The sequence below is a fragment of the Heteronotia binoei genome, chromosome 9 (genome assembly GCF_032191835.1).
Source record: "Heteronotia binoei isolate CCM8104 ecotype False Entrance Well chromosome 9, APGP_CSIRO_Hbin_v1, whole genome shotgun sequence".
NCBI classification, from domain to species: Eukaryota; Metazoa; Chordata; class Lepidosauria; order Squamata; family Gekkonidae; genus Heteronotia; species Heteronotia binoei.
Genome location: NC_083231.1, coordinates 99,118,616 through 99,143,699, shown reverse-complemented (window position 1 = coordinate 99,143,699; position 25,084 = coordinate 99,118,616). Strand labels below are relative to the sequence as shown.

The following is a 25,084-nucleotide window of genomic DNA, read 5'->3' as shown; positions in this document are numbered from 1 at the left end:
TTTGAGATGCCACTTGACACTTGGAGACTGTCACTGCATTGAAATTGAGGAGGAAAAAATGAACACATTCCAGCAGCTTTACTGACAATTTCCCAAAATGTCCCTTCAACTTTTATAGTTAACTTTTTCCCTACCACACTATCACTTAGAAATTAAATAAACCAATAATTTCCAGCTCCAGATCAAGACTGGTAGCCATGTTAGTCTGTCTGTAGCAGTAGAAAAGAGCAAGAGTCCAGTAGCACCATGAAGTCTAACAAAATTTGTGACAAGGTTTGAGCTCTTGTGAGTCATTCTCACTTTTTCAGATGTAGCTAGTATGTGAGTTCTTATATCTTGGAGAGTGGAGTGATTTCAGATGCTGAATGACAACAGTAGGCAGCCCCATAGCCAGGATTTGAAGAATTGGGGGGGGGGCTGATTTTTTTCAGGGGGCACATAGAGACCCCAACCTCCATGGCCTTCTCTCCTACCACCGCTGAGGAGGAAAGCTGCCAGCTCACTGCCATACAGCCTCCCCTCCCCACAGCTGCCTCAAGGTGATCCCTTTCCACCCCTCTTCCAGCAGCTCTGGTGGGGAGCAACTCAGAGGTTTAGATACGTGCCGCATGGTCTCCTGCCCTTACCTGTAGCATGATCCAGCTAGGCAAGCCCGGTGAGACAAGCGGGGTGGTGATGGAAGGTGCCACCAAGTCGCAACTGACTTCTGGGGCTTCAAGACCTCCAATTCGGATTTCTTCCTATCAGAGGGCAAGCCGAGGCTGCCCAAGCGCAGCTCCCACCCTCGCTCAGGTGGCCAGCGAGACCAGGCCAGAAAACCCCTGCAGGCGAACATCATCTCTCCATTGATCCCCAACCCAGGACTGCAGCCGGGACCTCCAATTATGTGCGCCAGCCTACTCTACCCTGCCTTGCCTGCAATGGAGCCATCCGCCCCCTACCCCTGAGGGCCAGAACGGCCTCTTCATGCAGGCGCCCTCTAGCCCAACGTGGAGCTTAGCTTTCAGTCCTGGGCACTAAAAGTGCCCCGTTGTTTCTGCTTGCTGAGGGATCAGAGATTTCTTCCAGCCCCTAAGCAAGCAGAAGCAACACGGAGCTTAACTTTCAGTTCTGAGCACTGAAAGTGCTCTGTTGTTTCTGTTTGCTGAGGAGTCAGAGATTTCTTCCAGCCCCTAAGCAAGCAGAAGCAACAGGGAGCTTAACTTTCAGTCCTGGGCTCCGAAAGTGCCCCATTGTTTCTGCTTGCTGAGGGGTCAGAGAATTCTTCCGGCCCCTAAGCAAGCAGAAGCAACGGTGTATGACGACAGCAGAATGGAGAAGGATGCAGCCGAGGCACTGGAGGCTGGTTAGTGTCCCCAAGTCATGGGGCCCTGCCTAGCAGTCAGGGGGCTGTGCCCCCAGAGGCCTCCTCTTAGCTATGGGCCTGACAGCAGGTGAATGACAATAGATGTGATTGGATTAGGTGTGATAAGGCATGAGAATGCCTACTACCCCACTGCACAATTCATTACACACTGTTATTACTTCAGTGAATAAAATTAAAGCCCATGGTCTCATTGATTGAGACTCTGAGTGGAGGGCGGAGTATAAATCCAATGATTGACTATTCCAGGAGCTCTTTTTGAGAGTGATGATTTTACTGCTTCATACTGAAGTTTGTTGGCTATTGAAGGGCAACTGTGCAAGATTCTTTTTATGACCTTTCTGACAGTGCAATGGAATTTTTTTTAGACACAAATACTTTGCTCAATAGTGAACTCAAAGAGATCAGGTATGACATTGCTTATTTATCAGAACTATTTTCAAAGTTCAATGAAATGAAACAAAGCCAGTTCTCTTAAAGCCAAATCTGTCATCTCTGCATTTACTGGTAAGTTAAATGCAATACAGCCATACCAGTTTCTGAGCTTGTCTGAGCTAGAAGTGGAAGGTGGAAAACAAGATGATGATCTACAAATGATCTAACCATTTGTATGCTTCACGAAGATATATCTGAGTGATTTGGGGACCTTCTTTTGATGGAAATTCCAGATTGGGTGCTAAATATATTTCATATACTGAAGAAGTTGGGGTAGTAGAAGAACAAACTGAACTACGAAATGATGTTGAGCTGAAGCCAAAGTTTTAAGAAATCATGCCAACAATTTTGGTTAGAGAACAAATTTCTGATCACTAACCTGAACTGTAGACAATGGTTAAGATAGAAGCTCCTTCCTATGAAATTGCTTTGCTAACATCATATTTGGTGAAATGTGCTTTTATTGTGGTCAACTTGCTTCTCTCCAAGCAAAGAAACTGTCTCCAAATTACTAAATGTGGTGCTTTAAGACTCCTGCTAAATTACTTTAAACCAGATATTGGGGAACTGGTTTAAAGTCACTTCATGAAACAATTCATTAAGGCCATCCACCGCTTTAAGAGTTTGGTGATGAATGATGAAAGGTGCCTCTGTGCCCCCAAGCCTTCAGTATGTTATTGACACACTGTCCGGGAGGATGGAAGCATCAATATTGTCATAACCAGAGAATGAGAAACATGGAAAAGTACTAAATGGACAGTGAAAACAATGCTATGAACAACTGATGTCATTCTTGAAGTATCGCATTTTAAGTGATGTGATCACGAAACTACTTGAGGTAGACAGAGAATGATCCTGCTGCACCAACTCAAGACCTCATATCTCCAAGTACGAGGCATCATGAACCAAGTATGGAAGTGAACCAAACAGTCCACAGATACCCGCCGCAAATAGTGGAACTGCTCCTGAAAGCTGGGAAACCTAAAAGGTTCAAAGAGGACAAGAAAAAGTGATGCTAGTTTAAAGGATACAGGACCCAGCTTCTGAGAAGAGATCAAGATGGTCACATAACACAGTCTGTTCTGAAATAAATTCCAGTGCTGGGGGGGGAGGGGGGGCTATTGAACAATGTTACTAAATGTGGTATCTGTCAAGATCCTGCCATGTTTATTTTTCTTGATGTTACTAGTTTGACATTGCTGTTATAGGTTTTATTTCCTGATGACTTAGCCATATATATTAGATAGCCATCTGTAAGTTGTAAAGGGGTGTGTGTGTGTTTTTTTTGTAGTTGGGATTGTGCTGTTTGTAAGCATATACCGTATCTTGTTGTCAAGGGGATGGGGATGAGTTTAGAGAACCAAGGGTGGTAGCCGGAAAAAGTTTGGGAACCATTGTTCTAGAGCATATATGTTTAGCACATTTTAAAAGGCTACTGAGAACTTTATCATGGTACACATTTGTGTGTATATAGTAGCATCAAGTCACAGTTGATTTATGGCAATGCTGTAGGTTTTCCAAGGCAAGACATGAATAGAGATGGTTTGCCACTGCTGTCTCTGAGTAGCAGCCCTTGACTTCCTTAGTAGTCTCTCCTCCTTGTACTAACCAGGGCCAACACTGCTTAGCCACCCATACAGTTACATAGGAGTAAACAGCTAAAGTAGAAGGCAGACTGGAAAGGAATTCAATAATAGGAATTCATCATCTGTTTTTAGATTGTAAATAATTGTTTTAACTGTTTACTTATGCTTGATGTTTTGTCTTTGTTGTACACTGCCCAGAATCCTGCTATAGCAGGGATGGGTGATAAATCAAATCAAATCAATAAAGTAAGTTAGGAATAGTACCCTAGGATTCTGCTGAAAGGCAGGCAGGGATAAAAACAATATATGGAAAGCCAGTGGTCCAATAGTCCACCTAGTCTAGCATCCTGTTTCACAGGGCACTGTGACACTATGATTGAATTAGATCTTTCATTATTTGTGAATCATGAGTGACTGTCTTTCTAAATGAGAACCAATTCTCTCCAGAAAGAGGTGGAAAGGAAAAGTAAGGGAACTTTCTGCTGTGAAGGAGCTCTCTCTCCTGTTTGCTTTATTCATGGTGCGTCATTAGAAACATATTTAAATAATGATTTGCGGGGAGGGGATCTTTATAAACTAATCTTAAATACCTAGTTATAAAAATGTTTTGATAAACAGTTATGGGCTGCTATATATTGAAAATAATTGCTTTTAAATAAATGTTATTATTGTGAACATGTTTTCATATTGTGTTGTGCATTTATTGTGTAGAATGTGTTGTATAAAATGACAATAGGAGCAATTATTATATCTTAATGTACATGTTTGTATTTTTGTATTACAGTAATTTTGAAAAAGAGCTGTAAAGCTTTTATTTTAAAATGTAGCACATCTTCTTTAGGCCCTTCTCCCCAAGTGTTTTCCTCTGTTTTGGGTCATGATCTTGGCTTTTGATCAACAGCCCACTGAAATTAGCGTGTATCTTTTGGTGTATCTTGGGGAGGCGGGCAGCTCTGGGATTGTCAATCTCTGGATTATATCGGAATAATTTTCCTCTTGGTAAATATAATCTTCAGGGTGATGCTTGTAGTGGGTAGAATAATATATCTTTCACTGAACTATCTTCAGTGGTAGGTAATAATATTTTCTTCAACATGGGACAAAACAGTGAGAACAGATTTCAGAAACTATGAATTAGACCTATTGTACCAATGATAGCACCTCCCTAAGTCTGGCAGCTTCTCCTGGAACAAAGAGGTCTTCTGCCAGGTCAGGGCTCCCTAAGTAGTGAGGGGAAGGTGCTGTTGTTAGCACAAAAGACCCATAGTATTGAAGTCCATGTATTCATATTAGCACTCCAGGAGTTAATGTTTAGAAGAGGAAGAGAAGAGGAGATTGGATTTATATCCTGCCCTTCACTACCCGAAGGAGTCTCAGAGCAACTTACAATCTCCTTCCCTTCCCCACAACAGACACCCTGTGTGAGGTAGGTGGAGCTGAGAGAGCTCTCCCAGAACTGCTCTTGAGTAGAACAGCTCTGTATTTGCTGTATTACTGACTCTTAACCACTACACCAAAATAGTTTATTTGCTGAAAAACTGTAGTGAGATGGCCATATAACTCTGAATTCCAAAACCAAAAGCCATGTCATTTTTAAAATTAGCACTGACCAGAATAACACAAAACTGTGTGCAAGCTATCCCAGTTCTACATAACTCTTCATGAGGCCTGATATTAAAGGATCTTTCTGAGTAGGATGCTGGTTACCTGCATTCTTTATCTGAATTTTAGCCACTGCTACAAACCAATAATTTGACTGCAGAGAACCTGCCTGACCACTAAGTGTCACTCTTTCCTTTTTGGAATAAAGAACAACCCCAAAATCCTTAAGGCAGATTTTAAAAGAGGTGTATTAAGAATTGATGCTTACAGTCATATCTACTTAGCAAGGGTTAGAACATTGTGTTTTTCATAGGAATCAGATGAGCTTCCACTACCAACTTGGGAAAGTTTCCCAGTGCATGTGCTTGTTGCATTTGTTAATGACCTGCTTACATTGTATGTTAATTGCATACTTAAGCTACAACTGATCTACCCTACAACTAGTTGTATGGTAATCACTTTGTTTGTTTGCCCCTCCACCTTTCTCTGATATGGTTCATAGAATCAAGCATTGCTGATGTTTTCCAGAGTGAACTAGCCATATGGCTAAGTAGGATACAACTTTATATGTAGGTCACCAGCATCATCTGTTAAAAAAGGGTCAGATGGTAGGTAAGACTCTTGCAGCTAGAGATCTAGCTAGAGTAGACAGTACTGATATTGATAGACCAATGGGTAAACTCAGTATGAGCAGGTATCTTCATATGTTCCTAGGGATAACTGCAAGTACTTCTGTGATCATGATGACTTTAAAATATGCAACCTAATATCAAACATAAGCACTTTCTGTTCTTTGAACTGGCTGATGGTTCCTCACCTTGTTTGATAGCAAAGACCCTGTGATGCACCTTTATCATCCACACGGAGTGCCTACTACCCTCTGTCCCACAGGTTCAGGGTTGCAGGTAGATTATGCTGTTACATGTTGCTACCCTTCTTGCCTCTTTTAAAATCTGTAGAGAGCTACGACTGTTTAACATCCCATGTCACAGAGGGATCAACAGAGAGAGCAGCCTTGACCCCTATAATAATCACCAGTCACTCAACAATGCATAGTCACTGGGGATGGGGTTTCAAACACTGTTCCATTCACACACATACACATGTGCGCATGCACACACATGTGCACGTGCGCGCACACACATTAAGATATCAACAAATAGTGGCAGTGTGTGAGTGGAACAGTGTTTGGGTCCCTGGCTCCAATGACCATGCAATGTTTGAGTGAGTGGTGATTTTTAAAGGGGAACAGTGATAGTTAAAGAGAACTGGGCACAGTATTCCCTCTATGCTGAGTTGGTGTGAGCTAACTCATAGTTTTTTTAGCAGCTAATTTTTTTTTGTTTTAGCTCAGGAAGGATGACCCTAGAGCAAACTGATTTATGCAGTAGCTCACAACTGTAATGCCAGTAGGTCACAAAGTAGAATTTTTGCTCACAAAACCCCAGAGCTTAGAGAGAGCATTGACTGGGCGTGTGTGTGAGTGGGTGTGTGGGTGTGGTGTGTGGATGGAGGTTCTTGCCCTGAGAAAACCAGCCTGCAGGGTTAAACAAATAAGGAGTTAACTTTTACTTACGTTTTGAACTTAACAGGGAAGAAAGACCAGTAGAGGTTACAACATTTCTTTTCCATTGAACTTTTGAAATGTTTCCCTGTTCTAACATTTGGGATCTTTTGTTACACATGGACTCTTTAGTCAGCTTACAGCTCTGCTCTCCAACATAGTTTCGCTCAGCCAGACACGTTCTCAACTCTTTACCTCCACAACTGCCAACTCCCAGCAGCTGTTTTCCAGCTGTCTCTCACTGACATTCTGTCAGCTTCTATTGATTACACTTAGGGAGAGGTGGGATCTAATCTGTTCATCACAGACCCCGTAATTGTAAACTCATGTGCAGATAGTCTATATAGAAAGAAGCCAACATACGTAGAGGGTACGTTAGAACAAGTGCACTGGCCATGCCCGCCAGATTACACACGGAGTCTGGAGTGTCAGCATGGTGACGCTGCATGTGGAAACTGAACCTGCAAAAATTCCCAGTCATGTGGATAGAATTTATATGCATTGGACGTAAATAGATGATGTCTGTAGGAGGAGGGTAATTTGGTTACGAGTAGAGACGGACTGTTGAATTCTTTCCCACCTTCCTCTCTTCATTTATTCACTTCTTCAGGACTTGTGAGCTCCAGAGAGGAAGAATGTTTTCCATCAGCTTTTAGGCACAGTAACAGGAAGGATAGAGAAGGGCAAAGGAAGAGTTTGAAAATACTGGCATCCCTGACATCTCTGGCAGTGAGGGACTGATGAATATGCATGATAAAATGCATGTTTTTATTGGCATTTTAAATAGCTTCTTTGTGAAATAAATCATTGCTTTTATTTAGGCTGGCTTGATTTTTGACCTTAAATGAAATGAGTGAGATCCTTTTATTTGCTAATGGATAAGTCATGCTATGGAATTATGACACCTACTGCAATTTGGCAGAATTATCTGGGATAGTTGTGGTTCAGATATATATCTAGCACGGAGGCCCCCCCAAATGCTTTTTTAGCAACGAGCAGGTCACAAAACAAGTCACAAACAATGATGCTAGAAACATTAAACTATGACATTATCCCTGCATAATAATAGCTTGATGAAAAGTAATCAGAGTTGACTCCTCTTTGCCAGATCAAAAACACAAGCACCACATTAACTCAGAATGAACCAACTCCTTAATAATATATTCCGTACTAAGCTCCATTACTTAATGACCTGATCACTTGATCGTTTAATGCCAAGTTCTCGTCAATACTGGAGACCAGCGATGAAATGAAAAATGCCTCTCAGTTGCAGTGTATGAGATATTTACATTTGCTACTGTGGTTGTGGTCATGGTGATGGAAAGTGCCGTCAAGTCTCAGCCAATTTTTGGTGACCCTGTAGGGGTTTCAAGGAGATGTTCAGAAGTTGTTGGCTATTGCCTGCCTCTGTTAGGGACTCTGGTTCCTGGAACAGCCATTTTAATACCCCCAAAATGGTTGTCTGCAAACATTTAACTCAAACATTGTTCATATCCATAAAAATATCTGCCATATTGCTTAGAATGTATATGTAGGGAGGAGAGACCCAAAGAACTACTGGGTTTACTACTTACTGAAAGCCTGTTGGCCTTGTTGCTCCACTGAGGCAGGATCAATCGATTTATTTATTTATTTGGTCAATAACCAGTACAAGTCAAAAGCAAAAGTTATATAGAAAAAACCATTAAGAAATAAAGTTGGTCTGTCCTATTGCCCACAGTTAAAAATCTCTAAAATTTGAAATCAGTACATAAAATTTCACAACAAATTCTACAAGCTACTGGGGGGGGGGGGAGGGAATTAGCACAGCTATAGCAACGTGTTGGTTAGCACCCATTAAAAGCTTCTTTAAAATATCACCATCAGAACATTCTAGAAAATAATTCAACAGAGGGGAAATTATATTTGACCAAACTTCCTGTTTAAAGTGACAGTGAAGCTGTACGTGCTTAACTGATTCCACCTCCTCAGTGCCACATGGACAGATTCTCTCCATCTCCCCCTTAAAACTGCGCAGTGAAAACTCTCAGTTGACTGGGTACCTCCAGGACAGAGAGATAAGGTGCTAGGGCAACAACATATTCAAGCTTCTCTGGAATCAAAAAGCTTAGGACATCGTTAATATCTCTTTGACACTCACTGTTGAGCAACCTTTGTTTAATCATTGTTTTTGTTGGATCATAACCTATTTACATAACAAATTTAAAAGAGAAACCCATATTCTGTAGTTTAGAATGGATGGCCTTGTCCCAAGAGGATTGGAAGTTGTTTTGTGGGACTAAAGCTATCAAACCATTCAGTTTGTATGCTAATTTTAACCAATCGCTGATGGAGGCAGGTCTTATCCTGGCTTCCACCTTAACCAAACCTGACTTAAGACATAGGCTGGCATTGGACACACAACAAAGTACCTGAAATAGAGCTCTCAAAAATCTTGATTGGACTTTTTCTAAAGGAGCAAAGTGGAAAGGGGGTGGGGGTGTTTTCAAGTACTATTTCATACATTAATTGGGTCGACGTTTCTGTCTGAAATAATCAGAGGGCTGCTACATGCCTCCTTTGGTGCATGCAAATTTACAAATGCCCTGTGCAGATTTTTGATAACACTGAGAGGCAGGATAACTTTTCTTGCTGTAATGCTGCAAACTTTTAGAAGTTCTTTGTAGATTTAAGCATATCATTATCTATATAGACACACACACAAACATACATATAAGTGCAATCAAGTCTCAGCCAACTTATACAGGTTACAGCAAGCAGCTTTCAAGGCATGTGAGAAACAGAGGTGGTTTGCCTTTGCCTGCCTCTGCGGAGTATTCCTTGGTGGTTTCCCTTCCATGTACCAACCCTATATAGCTTCTGAGATTTGCTGGAATTGGGCTATACCATTCTGCTTTGCCTCCCTTTATTACGCATCTACCTTCTTTAAAAACAGAACATCACAGCAAAATTCAATAGCATTGTATGTTGTATATTTTGTGTGCTTTTTTATACCACAGAACTTGTTAACATCCCCAGTAACTCTATTTTGTTTTAATTTGAGTAACTGCTAAAAAGAATCTGGCTAGTAACATTGGGTTCCATGAATTTTAACATTCCACTGGGGGCAGAGCTTTTTTTTTTAACAGGAACTCACAGGAACAGGGCTTTTTTGTAGAAAAAGCCCAGCAGGAACTCATTTGCATGTTAGGCCACACACCCCGACACCAAGCCAGGCGGAACTGCGTTCCTGTGCTTTTCTGTTTTTAAAAAAAGCCCTGCACAGGAACACAGTTCTAGCTGGCTTGGTGTCAGGGGTGTGTGGCCTAATATGCAAATGAATTCCTGCTGTGTTTTTTCTACAAAAAAGCCCTGTGTGAAACAATGGTTATATCAGGGTTGTGTGGCCTAATTCCTGCTGTGCTTTTTCTACAAAAAAGCCCTGTGTGAAACAATGGTTATATCAGGGTTGTGTGGCCTAATATGCAAATGAGTTTCTGTTGGGCTTTTTCTACAAAAAAAGCCCTGAGTAGAGGTATGTGTTTTTTTGGTTGTGACATGAATGTCAGTCAAATACACTGGTGGCTTGTGAGGGTTTTTTTTTTTTGTGTGGACGGGGGGTGGGTGGGGGGGTTTCTTGTTTTTACATTTTTGCTAGCAAATGTAGCAATGTAACATTTTAATTAAATATGTCATCAGGCTTTTGAGAATGAAAGTTATGGAAACATGCAGAGTAGTCTGGAAGAAGAATAGTAAAAATTATAAACCTCTTTACCTATTCAAGGGCTTTTGTAAACAAAGTAAGGTTTTAGGAAGCTGTTATTTCGTTATGGATTTTTCCATAATAACTGGGCTGCTGCTATTATTTTTTTTATATTGGCAACCTCTTCAGAACTGATATCTCCAGCAATGATGTACTCAACATTAGGCTTTTCCATTGAAACCCTTTCTTGATAACACAAAGCATACCTAACTGCATCTTTTGTGACTATTGTTTAAAAAAGGCAAAAAAGAAACAATGCTTGGTAGAATGTAATTCATTTGCCAGTAATGGACCTATTACAGTAATTACAGTTTTCTGATTGTGGCTCTGCAGTGTTTAAAGACCCTGGCCTGTGGCTTAATTGCAGATTTATAACAACTAACCTTTTGGGGACCATTGTCCTGTGTAAACACATTCTTTTAAGTAATGGTTTGAGGTACAAAAGTTTTGTACCAATTGTTGTGCTACTAATTTACTGTCATTTATTTGCTCCCTTTGAAAGGTCAAAATCTAAACAAAGAGTCAGTTAAGAATACTATATTATGGTTTTGTTTTGTTTTTTTAAAAAAGGCTGTAATGTTCACACTTTACTGGGCTTTTGCAGTGTGTTTTGAGTTAAACCTTTAAGAGTGCATATGTTGGCCATATAATATTGCCAAAGGAAGACCTTTGCTAGGCTGCAAAATCTTATCAGTGTTGACTGAGCATTATCTTAAGAACTCTTCCCGCGGATAGACTTCTACAGTGAAGTTCCACCATTGGCAAGGTCTGAGATCTCACTGCATTTCTATTCCATTTCTATTTCTATTCTATTGGAGGAACGGTGGCTCAGTGGTAGAGCATCTGCTTGGGAAGCACAAGGTCCCAGGTTCAATCCCTGGCATCTCCAAAAAAGGGTCCAGGCAAATAGGTGTGAAAATCCTCAGCTTGAGACCCTGGAGAGCCGCTGCTAGTCTGAGAAGACAATACTGACTTTGATGGACCAGGGGGTCTGATTCAGTATAAGGCAGCTTCATATGTTCATATTCCCACCAGAAATGCACCATGAAGAAATCATAAAGATCTCATTAAATATCTGTGTGCATTTGCTTGGACACCCTAAAATCAACAGTGTTTTCTAGTACGTGTGCAGGTGTTTAACGACAAGTGCATGTTGTCTACACTTGACAGGCTTGTTGTCGGAAATACTGTCGAAACACCACCCGCCTTAGTCCATTTCAGATTTTACAGTGAATGCACATTCATGCTACATGTTCTTGCCTGCATCTGTTTTTAAGAGAAAGCCATTGTGCATTCACTGCGATTGAAAGCGGGGACCAGTATCTGAATAAAGGTGGAATTTGTACTACATGTTCAGGTGTACATGTGTTGAATGTAACTTGGGAACATTTTAAAAAAATCAAGTGTATTGTGTGGGTTGTACTTGCATTCCCTGTAATTTTTGAGCAGGGTTCTCTTGGCAGCCATATTTTCTGTTTAATATATAAGGGGGTAAAATTTTTTTCCCCTGCCCCACATCTAACTTTCTTTGGCTGTGGGGCTGGGTAAAAGAGACCCTCTTGAAGTAATACTTGTGGCTAGTTCTAAGACCAATTAAAGGTATTGGATAGGGTCAGACATAAAATTAATATATATGGGAAGAAGGATCATGCAATAACACCAAATTAATAGACTGTCTCTGTTTCTTCTGTCTTAATTATTTTAACTACTGTAAATTATTGAATATGTATTTTAATATTTATTAATTTTATTCAATGTTTTTATGTTGTAAGCCGCCCTGAGTCTGCCTTGGTGAGGAGGGCGGGATATAAAATAAATAAATAAATAAATAATAAAATCTTGGTGATTACTTTACCAGTATTAGAATTGCCCTGGGAAAGGAGATTCTGTAGTCAAGTGTTACAGTTTAGATACATGAAAAAGTAGGAATGGAGAAACATGTACACCACTTTGTACACCTTGGGATAAAATATCTTAAATAGATCTCCTGGGATCTCATCTGGTTTGACCCTAAATTTCTTGGAGAAAATATAAGATGCAAATGTCCCCAATTTTAATACAAATAATGTGTGGAAACAACAGTAATCAATATGCTGGTAACTAAGCAAATGCTATTTTTGCAGTTTGCCGGGAAGATTCACATCAATCTATAGTCTCTTGTGCTGCAATGCTACTTACTCCCATTGAACCATCTGCTGAAGGGAAGAAAAAAGAACAGCCAAAAATGCCTGAAATGACCAAACAGTGAGTGACTAATACACTATTAACTCTTTAATGTTCTTTAAACAGTGTGAGTGAATTCTGCCTTTTGTTATTTGTACCATGCACCTCTTCTTTTTCTGATGCATGGTAAGCTTGTTTTTAGCCCACAGTAGGATGAATCAGACAACTAGTATATAGTGTAGTTCCCTTTGCACTGTGGTAACTAATGTATTGGTTAATGATATTCTGTATCTGCTCTGCGTTCTATTGCCGTCCCCCATGTTTGTGGCAGCAAAAGGCATATTAAGAGTCACTGTGTTTGTAATAACCCCAAGTAATGTTATGATATCATCCTATTTGTTTACCTTTGTCTTTTGTCAGATTATATTAAATTTAGGCTGGGTACAGATGGGCAACTCCGTGCATGTGGAAGGTATCTCAAATTGTGCTGCCCCAAAATGGAGTGGATAGATAGTGTTCACACACTCCCACATGAAGCGTCCACATATCATGCAGGGGGTGCTTTGGAGCATTATCATGGTTGTTTTGCACCAGCCCCTTAGCACAGTTTGGGTTTCTTTTTTCCCCTTACATTTTTAGTGGCCATGCATTCATGCACTTTGCGCTTATGCACTCATGCGCTCAGTGGCAGTGATTTTTTTAAAAAAGAATACCAGTGTACACTTAGAGCAGATTGTTGGATTCACAGCACCTAGAGTGGATTGGTGGATTTGCCTTGCTTGTGTGCTCCCATGGTCAGATGCCAGGAAATGCAGGAGAGGTGTGGCAGAAAATTTTGCTACCACTTCCCTATTGGTAACTATTTGGTCCATCTCAGAGGTGTTGGAGGATGGGGTGAGTGCGACAGCGGAATGGGCAGCAACCACAGATTTGTTCAATATCATACAATAATGTGCTGGGGAAGAATCATGACCACAGCATAAGGAGTGTGCACAGGCTGTAGCTACGGTCTCAGATGCTGTAAGAAATCTTCTACACAAATTGTGTTAGTTTGAGAGAATAAAACTGAAGTCCAGAGACACAGACTATTTATATAAACTATCTCAGCTTCTATCAATTTGGCCTATATCTGTATCTAAGGACAGAGAGGGGGAAAAGTTTGTGCACTGTGGAGCAAACAGCTGTAACACACAAAACACAGCAGGTCTCTCAAATTTTCATGAAGATTAGCGTTGTTTTCATCATTTAAAAAACAACAAACAGATTTTCATAAGTTTCTCAGAAGACTTAATTCTGTGTTGAGAAATTATGGGATGTAATCCTAAACACACTTTCCCAAGAGCTATAGCCCATTGAACATTCAGGACTTATTGCAGAGAAGACATGCATAGGATTTTGCTGAAAATAAATTAAGTTCCATTTTCATATTAAAGGTGAGACTAGACTTTTAACATATGATTTAAAAATCTCTTTTTATTCAACGTGATGCACAATGTAACTGTATTGGAAGAGTTACTGTTTTTCTTGTTATGCTGACTGAATATTGAAAGATACATGACTATGTATGTTTCTATGTGCTCGTGTGCGTGAGAGGGAATCTCACCCAGATTTTGAAGGTGAATGGAATCCATTGTACCTCTCAATTTTAGATCATCACACTGAAACCTCCACTGAAAGTGTCTTGCTGACATTAACAGCAGCTGTAGAATGCCCAGGGTAACCAGATTTTTTTCTCCGCTGGATTGAGAATTTTGCCATTGTTGTTACATTTATGCCCACAGATATAGCATAATCTAACTCTACACCTGCCCTTTCCCCCCAGTTTGTAGCTGATCAACTTCAGCTTGATTAAAGATGCTCCAGTGATACAACAGCTGGAGTACAGTTTTGCCCACCTACCCCTCGAATGAAACACTACACAAGTTAAGGGTTAAACTGGGAATTTTATTTACACATAAACTAATCTGCACAATTACATACATCTTAAAGCATGGGTTGCATTGAGCTTGCAAAGCAAGCTTCCTAACAGGGCAAATCCACCCCGGCTCAAGGCAGGGTCCGGAAGCTTCTGGACCTTACCTGTCACTGCCCGCAAGTCAGTGCGTAGAGGGGATGGGAAAGCATACCCCAGCCCACGACTGCAAAGCCTTAAGGCCAGTCATATGCACTCCTGACCCCAAAGAGACCCCCACCAGGCCACCCGAACTGTGAAGCCTCTAGGTAGTGCAATTGAGGATCCCCCCCATCGCTGATATCTCAGGGTGCTCTTCAGCTTCAAATCGCTTCAACCCGTGCTTTTCCCGCCATCCCAGTTAGGGCCTAACCAGTGATACCAGGCCTATTTATGCCTCACCCTCTCTGACCATGCAGAGCAGGCGATAAAAGGCCCCCTCACAGCCAATTTGAGTGAGGCTAAAAATTCCTGCTCAGCACCATAACTGGCGACTAGCTAATCCTACATGGTCTTAACAAGAGGGCGGGCAGGTGGGGAGCTCATGCTGGACCAGAATGATCAGGGATGGCGGTGGCAGCCAGCCCCGGCTGGCCCGCCCCTCCCTGATTGGTCAACTCTCCCATGCTGAGCTCAAATAGACTCTCCCCCACCTTTGTGATTTCATCCGAGGGAATGGGAGGCGGGCAATTGCCAGTGGCTGTTCAATAGCCTCCACCGGTTTTTATTTGTTGGAATCACTTCTGCTTGATTTTTAAAATTAAATTAGATTTCATGATCTTCACTTTCATAGTCTTGTGCAGTTAGCTTTTGATTGGTGAACAAAATTCTAAACTTTCCCGTACTCTACTGGGAACATCTGTGGATGTTGATTTAATACTTTGAACCTTTGTTCCTCATGCTTCTTATTTCCCTCCAGGATAGGCATAAATTGCTACTTTGTCAGTTGCAATCTGGGAGCTTAATTTTTAAGCAAGCTATCACGGATACTCTTTTTTATCTACCTTTGTGGATGACTGGATACAGTTTTACTGGAATAGTAGTATTTGATTATGGAGTACTATTTGTTGTCAATTGTGGTTCATAATAACAAATATAAACCCCAATGTTGAGAATTATTGAGTGTTCTGAGGACAGCATTCCTGTTAAAGTAATCTGTGGATAAATTCCATACTTATTTAAGCATTAAATTAATACTGTTTGTAGAGAACTGACAACCCATTATGAAGCCAAATCCTAGGACTTTTGTTTTAGTTAAAAAGGTAAAGGTAGTCCCCTGTGCAAGCTCCAGTCATTTCCAACTCTGGGGTGATGTCACATCATGACGTTTTCATGGCAGACTCTTTAATGGGGTGGTTTGCCATTACCTTCCCCAGTCATCTACACTTCCCCCTCCCCCAGCAAACTGGGTACTCATTTTACAGACCTTGGAAGGATGGAAGGCTGTGTCAACCTTGAGCTGGCTACCTGAACCCAGCTTCCACTGGGATCGAACTCAGGTTGTGAGCAGAGAGTTTGGACTGCAGTACTGCAGCTTTACCACTCTGCGTCTGTGCCATGGAGCTGCTCTTTATTTTAGTTAATTTAGTCTGATTCATAGGCTGACAAAGAGAGCGAGTAGCCCACAGACACCCAGAAAGCTTCCATGGTAGAGCAGGGATTTGAACCTGGGTATACCAGACGGTTGCACTCTAACCCATCATGCTTACTCTTTGGTTCCAAGCCGATACTTGTATAGGACAGCAAATTGACATTTATTTTAATGTTTTCTCAATAACATTAATAGTTTTACTTCAGGGACCTAAATTCCAGCATGTCTTCCCCCACACACACCTCCGCACCCACAAAAGGCATGTACAAACAACTTGAGAGAACCAAGAAGCAAAAAGCAAATGAATTTGGGAGTCCTGACCCTTCAAGTGTAGAATAGATTTCTGTACACCCAATTCCTGCTAGGTGACATTTGTTCAGTGTTGATTTGTTGTTGAAATTCACAGAAATAAAACAATGTTTTTAAAAGCACACTGACTTTTGGGGTAACCATTCCAGGCCTCTTGTGTTGCCATAGTGACACTCCAGCAAGCTTCTTGTAGAAGGGCATGGATTCTGAAACTCAAGTGAACTTTCCTTAGGTTGGTAGAAAGGGCTAAATATATTCTATCAGTTCTTTAAAAAAATAAAAGTCAGGATGGAACACATTGAAATGGCCACATGATGGGAAGGCTCTCCTAGCTGCGAGCACAGGAAAGGAGGCTGGCTAGTCTGTGTTTTGGAAAGGGGGGGGGGGAGAAGTGTGACTGATCCCAGGGCTTTTTTTGTAGCAGGAACTCCTTTGCATATTAGGCCACACACACCTGACGTAGCCGATCCTCCAAGAGCTTAAAGGGCTCTTCTTACAGGGCCTACTGGAGAGCCAGTTTGGTGTAGTGGTTAAGTGTGTGGACTCTTATCTGGGAGAGCCGGGTTTGATTCCCCACTCCTCCACTTGCACCTGCTAGCATGGCCTTGGGTCAGCCATAGCTCTGGCAGAGGTTGTCCTTGAAAGAGCAGCTGCTGTGAGAGCCCTCTCCAGCCCCACCCACCTCACAGGGTGTCTGTTGTGGGGGAGGAAGGTAAAGGAGATTGTGAGCCGCTCTGAGACTCTTCGGAGTGGAGGGCGGGATATAAATCCAATATCTTCATCTTCTTCTCTTGGGGGATGGCTACATCGGGGGGGGGGGGTGTAGCCTAATATGCAAATGAGTTCCTGCTACAAAAAAGCCCTGATCACAATACTTCATGAAAGCTTATGCTGCTTGTGAGGGACCATCCAAGGAGTCTGGAAACAGGAAGGTGATGAAGATTGCTCTAATGCTGTGGTAGAACAAAATAGAAGTCAATTGCACCTTTAAGACCAACTTAGTTTTATTCAGAACATAAGCTTTCGTGTGCATGCACACTTCTTCAGATCAGGAATGAGGTACAGTAAGCAGAGCCACATATAGCTGGTAGGGTTTGGAATGCCAAGTGGTACAAAGTTAAAAACCAATAGCAGAATACTAAAATTAACAAATTCAGAAAACCTTTGATCTGGGTTGAATTAGCATGGGAAACCATAAAACAATAGTATGTCAGAATGTGAGAATGCCTGTTAATTATTCTATTGCTAATAAACCTGGGTCAAAAAGAAAGCATTTCTTTCCCAGAAGTTTTTCCTGTCCAACTAATTTACCTTTTAACATGTAATATAAATATATACATCATTCTAGTTTGCCATTAGGAAAAAATACATTAAAATATAGTGGAAGATGGGTTTAGTATATGTAATGAGATAAATAGCCAATATCCCTTGTTTGAGTATGTCAGTACAAAAGCATTATTCTGATAACTATTCTAAAAGAGAAATACATTGGAATACTGTGGATATATTGTCCTACCTGGTGAAAGTGGGTTTAGCATATGTAATGAGATAAAAAAACAAAACAACATCTCTGTTCAGTCCTGGGGGGGTGTTTGTTCCACGTTTCATAATAGTTTGTAATTCAGCAATTCCCCTCTCCATTCTGTTCTTGAAGTTCTGAGAGTGGGTTTAGCATCTGTAATGAGATAAAAAACCAATATCCCTGTTCAGTCCTGGGGAGGTGTTTGTTCCAAGTTTCATAATTATTTGTAATTCAGCAATTTCTCTCTCCATTTTGTTCTTGAAGTTCCTTTGCAGTAAAACAGCAACTTTGAGGTCACCCATTGAATGCTTTGGAAGGTTAAAGTGTCCCCCCCACAGGTTTCTCAGTTCTGTAATTCCTGATGTCAGATTTGTGACCATTTATCCTTTAGTGGAGGGTTTGTCCTGTTTGCCCTATGTAGAGAACTGAAAGAAGAAGAAGAAGATATTGGATTTATATCCCGCCCTCCACTCCAAAGAGTCTCAGAGCGGCTCACAATCTCCTTTACCTTCCTCCCCCACAACAGACACCCTGTGAGGTGGGTGGGGCTGGAGAGGGCTCTCACAGCAGCTGCCCTTTCAAGGACAACCTCTGTGATAACTATGGCTGACCCAAGGCCATTCCAGCAGCTGCAAGTGGAGGAGTGGGGAATCAAACCCGGTTCTCCCAGATAAGAGTCCGCACACTTAACCACTACACCAAACTGGCATTGTTGGCATTTAATGGCATATATAATGTTGGAAGATGAGCAAGTGAATGAACCTGAGATGGTGTAGTTAATGCTGTTAGGTCAAGTGATTGTGTTGTCTCGGTGTATGTGGCAGCAAAGTTGGCACTTGGGTTTATTGCAAGCTTTGGTACCAGTGTCCAGGCTCAGATGAGATGTTGTATCGTTGTGGGCGAGGAATTGTTTGAGATTAGGGGGCTGTCTGTGTGCAAGAAAAGGTTTAACCCCAGTACTTTTGAAAGAGAGCTGTCACTATTCAATAGAGGTTGTAAGTTGTTGATGATACGTTGAACTGCTTTCAGTTGAGAGTCGTGTGTGACCACTAGTGGTGTTCTGTTATTGTCTTTTTTGGGTTTGTCTTGTAACAGGTTTTCTCTGGGTATGGTTCTGGCTTTGTTAATCTGTTTCCTGATTTCATCAGGTGGGTACTTTAGTTCCAAAAAGGTTTGTTGTAGATCCCTCAGGTGACAATCTCTGTCAGTAGGATTGGAGCAAATGTGACTGTAGCATAGAGCCTGGCTATATACAATGGATCGTTTGGTATGTTTGGGATGGTAGCTGGAGGCATGCAGGTATGTTTGTCGGTCAGTAGGTTTCCGGTGGGTGGGTGGGTGGGCTCCCTCTGGGTATCCCACCCCCCAAGGGAAAGTGTATGCGCAATACATAGCCTCTCCTCTCCCGGTGTAGTGAACGCCGCGTGGTCACTGTCTGGCTATGCCTGGCAGATGGTCACTGCAATGGCCTGTCCTGCATTACTGCATCCGTAGCAACACCTTCTCGCTGGTCCCCCCCCCCCGTTTTTCACAGAGTTTGCTACGTCATGGTGCGACCGAATTGTCCGGCGGTATAACCGGATGGACAGGCTGGGCCCACCAACCTCGCCAGCCTAAGAGAAGGAAAACTCTAACATCAAACCCGGGCAGATAGCGCTCGTTAATGTAACACCTACCACCTGGAGGACTCGCTGCCGGCGTCCCGGCCTACTGGGCCATGGCAGATGACCCCCAGGTGAAAGGGTGGAGCCAGTACCGCGCACACTGCACTTCACCTAAAAAATTCCTCTGCGCAGGCCTGAAGGGCATATCCACATACACAACCCACAACGCATCAAGTCCTGCAGCGATGGGCAAGGGGCGAAACGGCAGGTGGAAGGTGCCACTGGAAGCCGCAGTCCCGATCCTGCATGTAGGCGGTTCAGGGTATTGGTCGCCTGATGCTAACCTGGAGACAAAAGCATTTTTCGGCAGCACCCTGAACGACCAAGCAGCCTTATCTAGGGACAGCACTGCTTGCTCCACATGGAGAGGGGCCTTGAAAAGGTGGCCTAAACAAAGCTCGTCTCCTCCCCCCCAGTTGGCTAGCCGCGGTCAACGGGCATCCTTACTTGCGGTCGAAAAATAACAACAAAGAAAAGGCATGCACCTGCCTCACAAAGTGTGCAAAGACTAAAGCTTGCGTGTTGGAACATCAGAACCATGCTTGACACAGTAGACAGTGGTCGCCCTGAACGACGCTCTGCTCTAGTTGCCCACGAACTTCTCAGGTTGAATATCGACATAGCAGCTCTCAGTGAGGTCCATTTCCCTGAGGAAGGTAGTCTTCAAGAACACGGTGCTGGCTATACCCTCTACTGGTCAGGTAAGTCAAAGGCTGAGAGCCGCCTTTCTGGCATTGGCTTCATGGTCAGGAACTCCATTGCCTCCAAACTCGAAAACCTGCCAACAGGTCACTCAGATCGCATCATGTCCATGCGCCTCCCACTTCAAAACAAGCAGCATGCAACACTCTTCAGTGTGTATGCCCCAACCCTTCAAGCAGATCCTGTGGAAAAGAACAAGTTCTATGCCGATCTACACAACCTCGTACGGAAGACCCCTACAGAGGACAAGGTGATCATCCTTGGCGACTTCAATGCCAGAGTAGGTAAAGACTCGGAAGCCTGGAAAGGAGTACTTGGCAAACACGGCATTGGCAACTGCAATGACAATGGGGGCCTCCTGCTAGAATTCTGCACGGAGCACCAGCTCACCATCACCAACACTATCTTCCAGCAGAAGAACAGTCTGAAGACAACCTGGATGCACCCATGGTCCAAGCACTGGCACCTTATCGACTATATTCTGGTGCGCCAGAGAGACCTTCGAGATGTCTTACACACCCGAGTAATGCCAAGTGCAGAATGTCATACGGATCATCGTCTTGTACGCTGTAATCTCCGTCTTCACTTTAAACCCACACCCAGGAGAGGAGGTATCCCTCGGTGGAAGTTTCAGGTTGGCAGTCTCCAGTCAGCCGAAGTTAAAGCTGCCTTCCAGGCAAAGCTCCAGTCAAGAATTGAGGACCCCAGTTGCCCCACAGACCCTTCTCCAGAAGCACTCTGGGAACACCTAAAAACTACCGTCCTGCAGATCTCTGAAGAAGTCCTCGGGTTCTCCACAAGGAAGAACAAGGACTGGTTTGATGAGAACAATCAAGAGATCCAAGATTTACTGGCGAAAAAGAGATCTGCCTACCAAGCACATCTTGCTCAGCCCTCCTGTCCTGGGAAAAAAAGCAACCTTTCGCGCTGCATGTAGCAACCTCCAGCGCAAGCTTCGAGACATTCAGAACGAGTGGTGGACCAAGCTTGCAGAGAGAACCCAGCTGTGTGCAGACACTGGTGATTTAAGAGGGTTCTACGAAGCCCTGAAGGCAGTATATGGTCCATCATATCAGGCTCAGAGTCCCTTGCGTAGTGCAGACGGCCAAGTGCTCCTCACAGACAAGGCATCCATACTGAACCGGTGGTCGGAGTATTTTCAGGTTCTCTTCAGTGCCAACCGCGTAGTTCAAGATTCAGCAATCCACCTCACCCCACTTCAACCAGTGAAAACAGAGTTGGATGAGATCCCCACCCTAGAAGAGACTGTTAAAGCCATCAAGCAACTGAAAAGTGGCAAGGCAGCAGGAGTTGATGGAATTCCACCAGAGATCTGGAAGCATGGGGGCACAGTACTACATAGCTCACTTCACAAAGTACTTGTCACCTGCTGGGAACAAGGCAAATTACCACAGGACTTTCGCGATGCAATCATCATCACCCTATACAAGAACAAAGGGGAAAAGTCAGACTGCTCCAACTACCGGGGGATAACCCTGCTCTCCATCGCAGGCAAAATCCTTGCCAGAATACTCCTGAACAGACTGGTGCCCACCATTGCAGAAGAACTCCTACCAGAGAGCCAGTGCGGCTTCAGAGCTAAAAGGAGCACCACCGACATGGTATTTGTTCTCAGGCAGCTCCAAGGAAAATGCAGGGAACAGAACAAGGCTCTGTATGTGACTTTTGTCGACCTTACCAAAGCTTTCGATACCGTTAGCAGGAAAGGCCTGTGGCAAATCTTGGAACGTTTAGGATGTCCCCCAAGGTTCCTCAGCATGATCATCCAGCTACACGAAGACCAGTGAGGCCAAGTCAGACACTGCAACGACCTCTCGGAGCCCTTCCCAATAGGCACAGGTGTAAAGCAAGGCTGCGTTCTCGCGCCAACTCTCTTTACGATCTTCTTTAGCATGATGCTTCAAAGAGCCGCAGTAGATCTAGATGATGACGATGGTGTCTACATCCGCTACCGCACCGATGGCAGCCTGTTCAACCTGAGGCGACTAAAGGCCCACTCCAAGACAACGGAAAAACTCATCCGAGAGCTACTGTTTGCTGATGATGCTGCACTCGTCTCCCACTCGGTATCAGCTCTGCAGCATATGACGTTCTGCTTTGCAGAGGCTGCCAAGCTATTCGGCCTAGAAGTTAGTCTGAAGAAGACAGAAGTTCTCCACCAGCCTGCACCCCAGGAAGATTATCACCCTCCCTGCATCACTGTGGGTGAATCAGTTCTGAAGACAGTCCAGCAGTTCAGCTACCTGGGGTGCATCATCTCCTCAGATGCCAAGATCGACAAGGAGATTGACAACAGGCTTGCAAAGGCAAACCGTGCGTTTGGCCGACTGCACAAAAGAGTGTGGAGCAACAAGCATCTGAAAAAAGGCACAAAGATCAATGTTTACAAAGCGGTTGTGATGACAACCCTCATCTACGGCTCCGAATCGTGGGTTTTATACCGTCATCACCTGCGACTCCTCGAGCGCTTTCATCAGCGCTGCCTTCGCACCATCCTCAACATCCACTGGAGTGACTTTGTGACCAACACTGAAGTCCTCAAGCGGGCGGAGGTTACCAGCATCGAGGCACTGCTGCTGAAGACGCAGCTGCGCTGGGCAGGGCATATTTCTAGGATGGAAAACCACCGCCTTCCCAAGATTGCCCTGTATGGCGAACTCTCCACCGGCCATCGAAATAGAGGGGCACCAAAGAAGAGGTACAAGGACTCCTTGAAGAAATCCCTTGGCACCTGTCGCATCAACCATCACCAGTGGTCTGACCTAGCCTCAGATCGCAAAGCATGGAGGCACACCATCCACCAGGCTGTCTCTTCCTTTGAGAACACACGCATAGCTGGTCTTGAGGACAAAAGGAGATTGAGGAAGAATCGCACTGCTACAGCACCAACCCTAAATCAGACTTTTCCCTGCAGCCACTGTGGCCGGACCTGCCTGTCCCGCATTGGTCTTGTCAGCCACCAGCGAGCCTGCAGCAGACGTGGACTATTGCACCCTTCTTAAATCTTCGTTCACGAAGCCAAGCCGAGAGGTTTCCGGTATAAGGTAGTGTCTATGCATCCATTGTGTATTTTAACAGTGGTGTCCAGAAAATGTATTTCTTGCATAGACTGGTTCATTGTGAGGTTGATGGTGGGGTGGAAGTCATTGAATGCCTGGTGAAATGTATCCAGGGCTTTTTTACCATGTGTCCAGACCATAAAAATGTCATCACTGTAACGCAGGTATAAGGTAGGTAGGAGTGGGAGTGAGTCTAGGAAGCATTGCTCCAAGCATCTTCATGGCTGACTTTTAGTACTGCTGAATTCTTGCAGTACTGAGATTAGAGCAGATTCACACAATATGTTTTGCATCTTGTGAGAACTAGATTGGCTGCTGTCTTGTTTCAGGTGTACTTTGTTTCTGAGCCTCTACCATGTCCCAATTCCACTTTTAAGATTTTTGAAGAAGGCTGTTACTACATGTCCAACTTGTGCAGAGTTTGCTTGCTGATTGTAACATCTGAGGCTTTCTGAATATTGCCCCTGTCTCTTAACATATTTCTAGTGACCACTACCTAGCTGTCTCCCTACAAGTTTTTTTTTTGGGGGGTGAGGGCTCTTCTAAATCCCTTCCTTTTTTGGGAAAGGTACTATATGGTTTTTGATAAATTACCCGAGAAGAGTTTAGCTGGGCAGACACACCTTTTAATGTTTTATATTAACTTTTAAAACATGTTTTATTGATTATTATTGTTTATAAGCTGATTTGAACATAATAACTAATAAACTGTATCTTGTGTTTTGGAATAAGTATGTTTGGATTGGCCTTTTGGCAAAGAAATGTGGCTTGAATCCAATGCAGAATTTTTTCAGAAGGGATTTCTCACTACTGCCCATGGTTGCCCCAGAAATGCTGCTCTGAGGGATCAGGGGACCCCAACAAACATCATTAAAAAAGTTGGAAGTCTGTAGTGGGCATGTCAATTGCCTCCCTTCTGTCAACCAGAGTTTTCACTGGATTCATCCAATAGTTCATAATTTCTGAGAAAGGATTTCTATAGAACACAATTTCCATATAAGACAATTTGTTATATAACACAATATGGAGAGAAGGGAAATCGCATCCACTCCTCACTGCCCCTACTTTTTTTTTTTTGTTCCTCTTTGCCTCATCTTCACTTCTCTTTTTCCTACCCCCTTGCCACTTTTGGCATCTTTTCCACCTTCTATTCATTGTTTTCAGTGCCTTTCCAGGGCAACAGCCCCCTGTTTCAGTGGGGTTACTAGGCAACTCCACACCATGATCTCATGAGATTGGCCATTGGGATTTAACCAATCCTCATCTTTTTGGGGAGATTTTTCTGCAAACCTGCGGGGAAATTCCTTTTCTCTGTATATTGCTCTGTTGTGTAGAGGTTTTTTTTTTTTTTTTTAAATCCACATTTAATGAGATATATGGATAATTATACTTAGTATTGGTACAAGCCAGGATGATGATTTAAGAACTGTTCTAGCACTGACCAATATAACCCCCTTACTTCTTAATTACTTGTGTGGAGATTCAACTCTTGTTACACCCTTCAATTATGTAAATATGTGAATTGCGTAAATGCCAGCATTTAGGGATAATAATTTGAAATTACATTCCAGATTTTTTTAAAAAATAAATATGCTCCATGTATGCTGTATCTGCTTTCAACAGGTGACTGAGTCTGAGCCAAACATTACTGAGTTTATGAACCATTTAATTTAGAGTTGTGCTGGAAAGGGGGCATGCAGAAGGAAAAGTCTTTTTGCTGAAGATATTTCAAGCCATGAAAAGTCTTTTGCTTTCTCTTTGAATTAACTATATTTATCATCAGTAAGGTCACACAGCCAAATCTGAATTT

At 42.9% G+C, this 25,084-nt stretch overlaps 1 protein-coding gene across 3 annotated transcripts in view; it reads left to right on the top strand.

The window, feature by feature from the left end:
* The window catches only part of CCSER1 (coiled-coil serine rich protein 1), an 892,842-nt gene that overhangs the window by 115,505 nt on the left and 752,253 nt on the right, over nt 1-25,084 (top strand). For all 3 annotated transcript variants that reach the window (XR_009555820.1, XM_060247055.1, XM_060247056.1), the window contains exon 4: nt 12,416-12,536. Coding sequence is in view for 2 of the 3 variants with exons in the window: in XM_060247055.1 (XP_060103038.1) it covers nt 12,416-12,536 (121 nt within the window). In the remaining variant the exon portion in view is untranslated. The remainder of the gene's footprint in view (nt 1-12,415; nt 12,537-25,084) is intronic.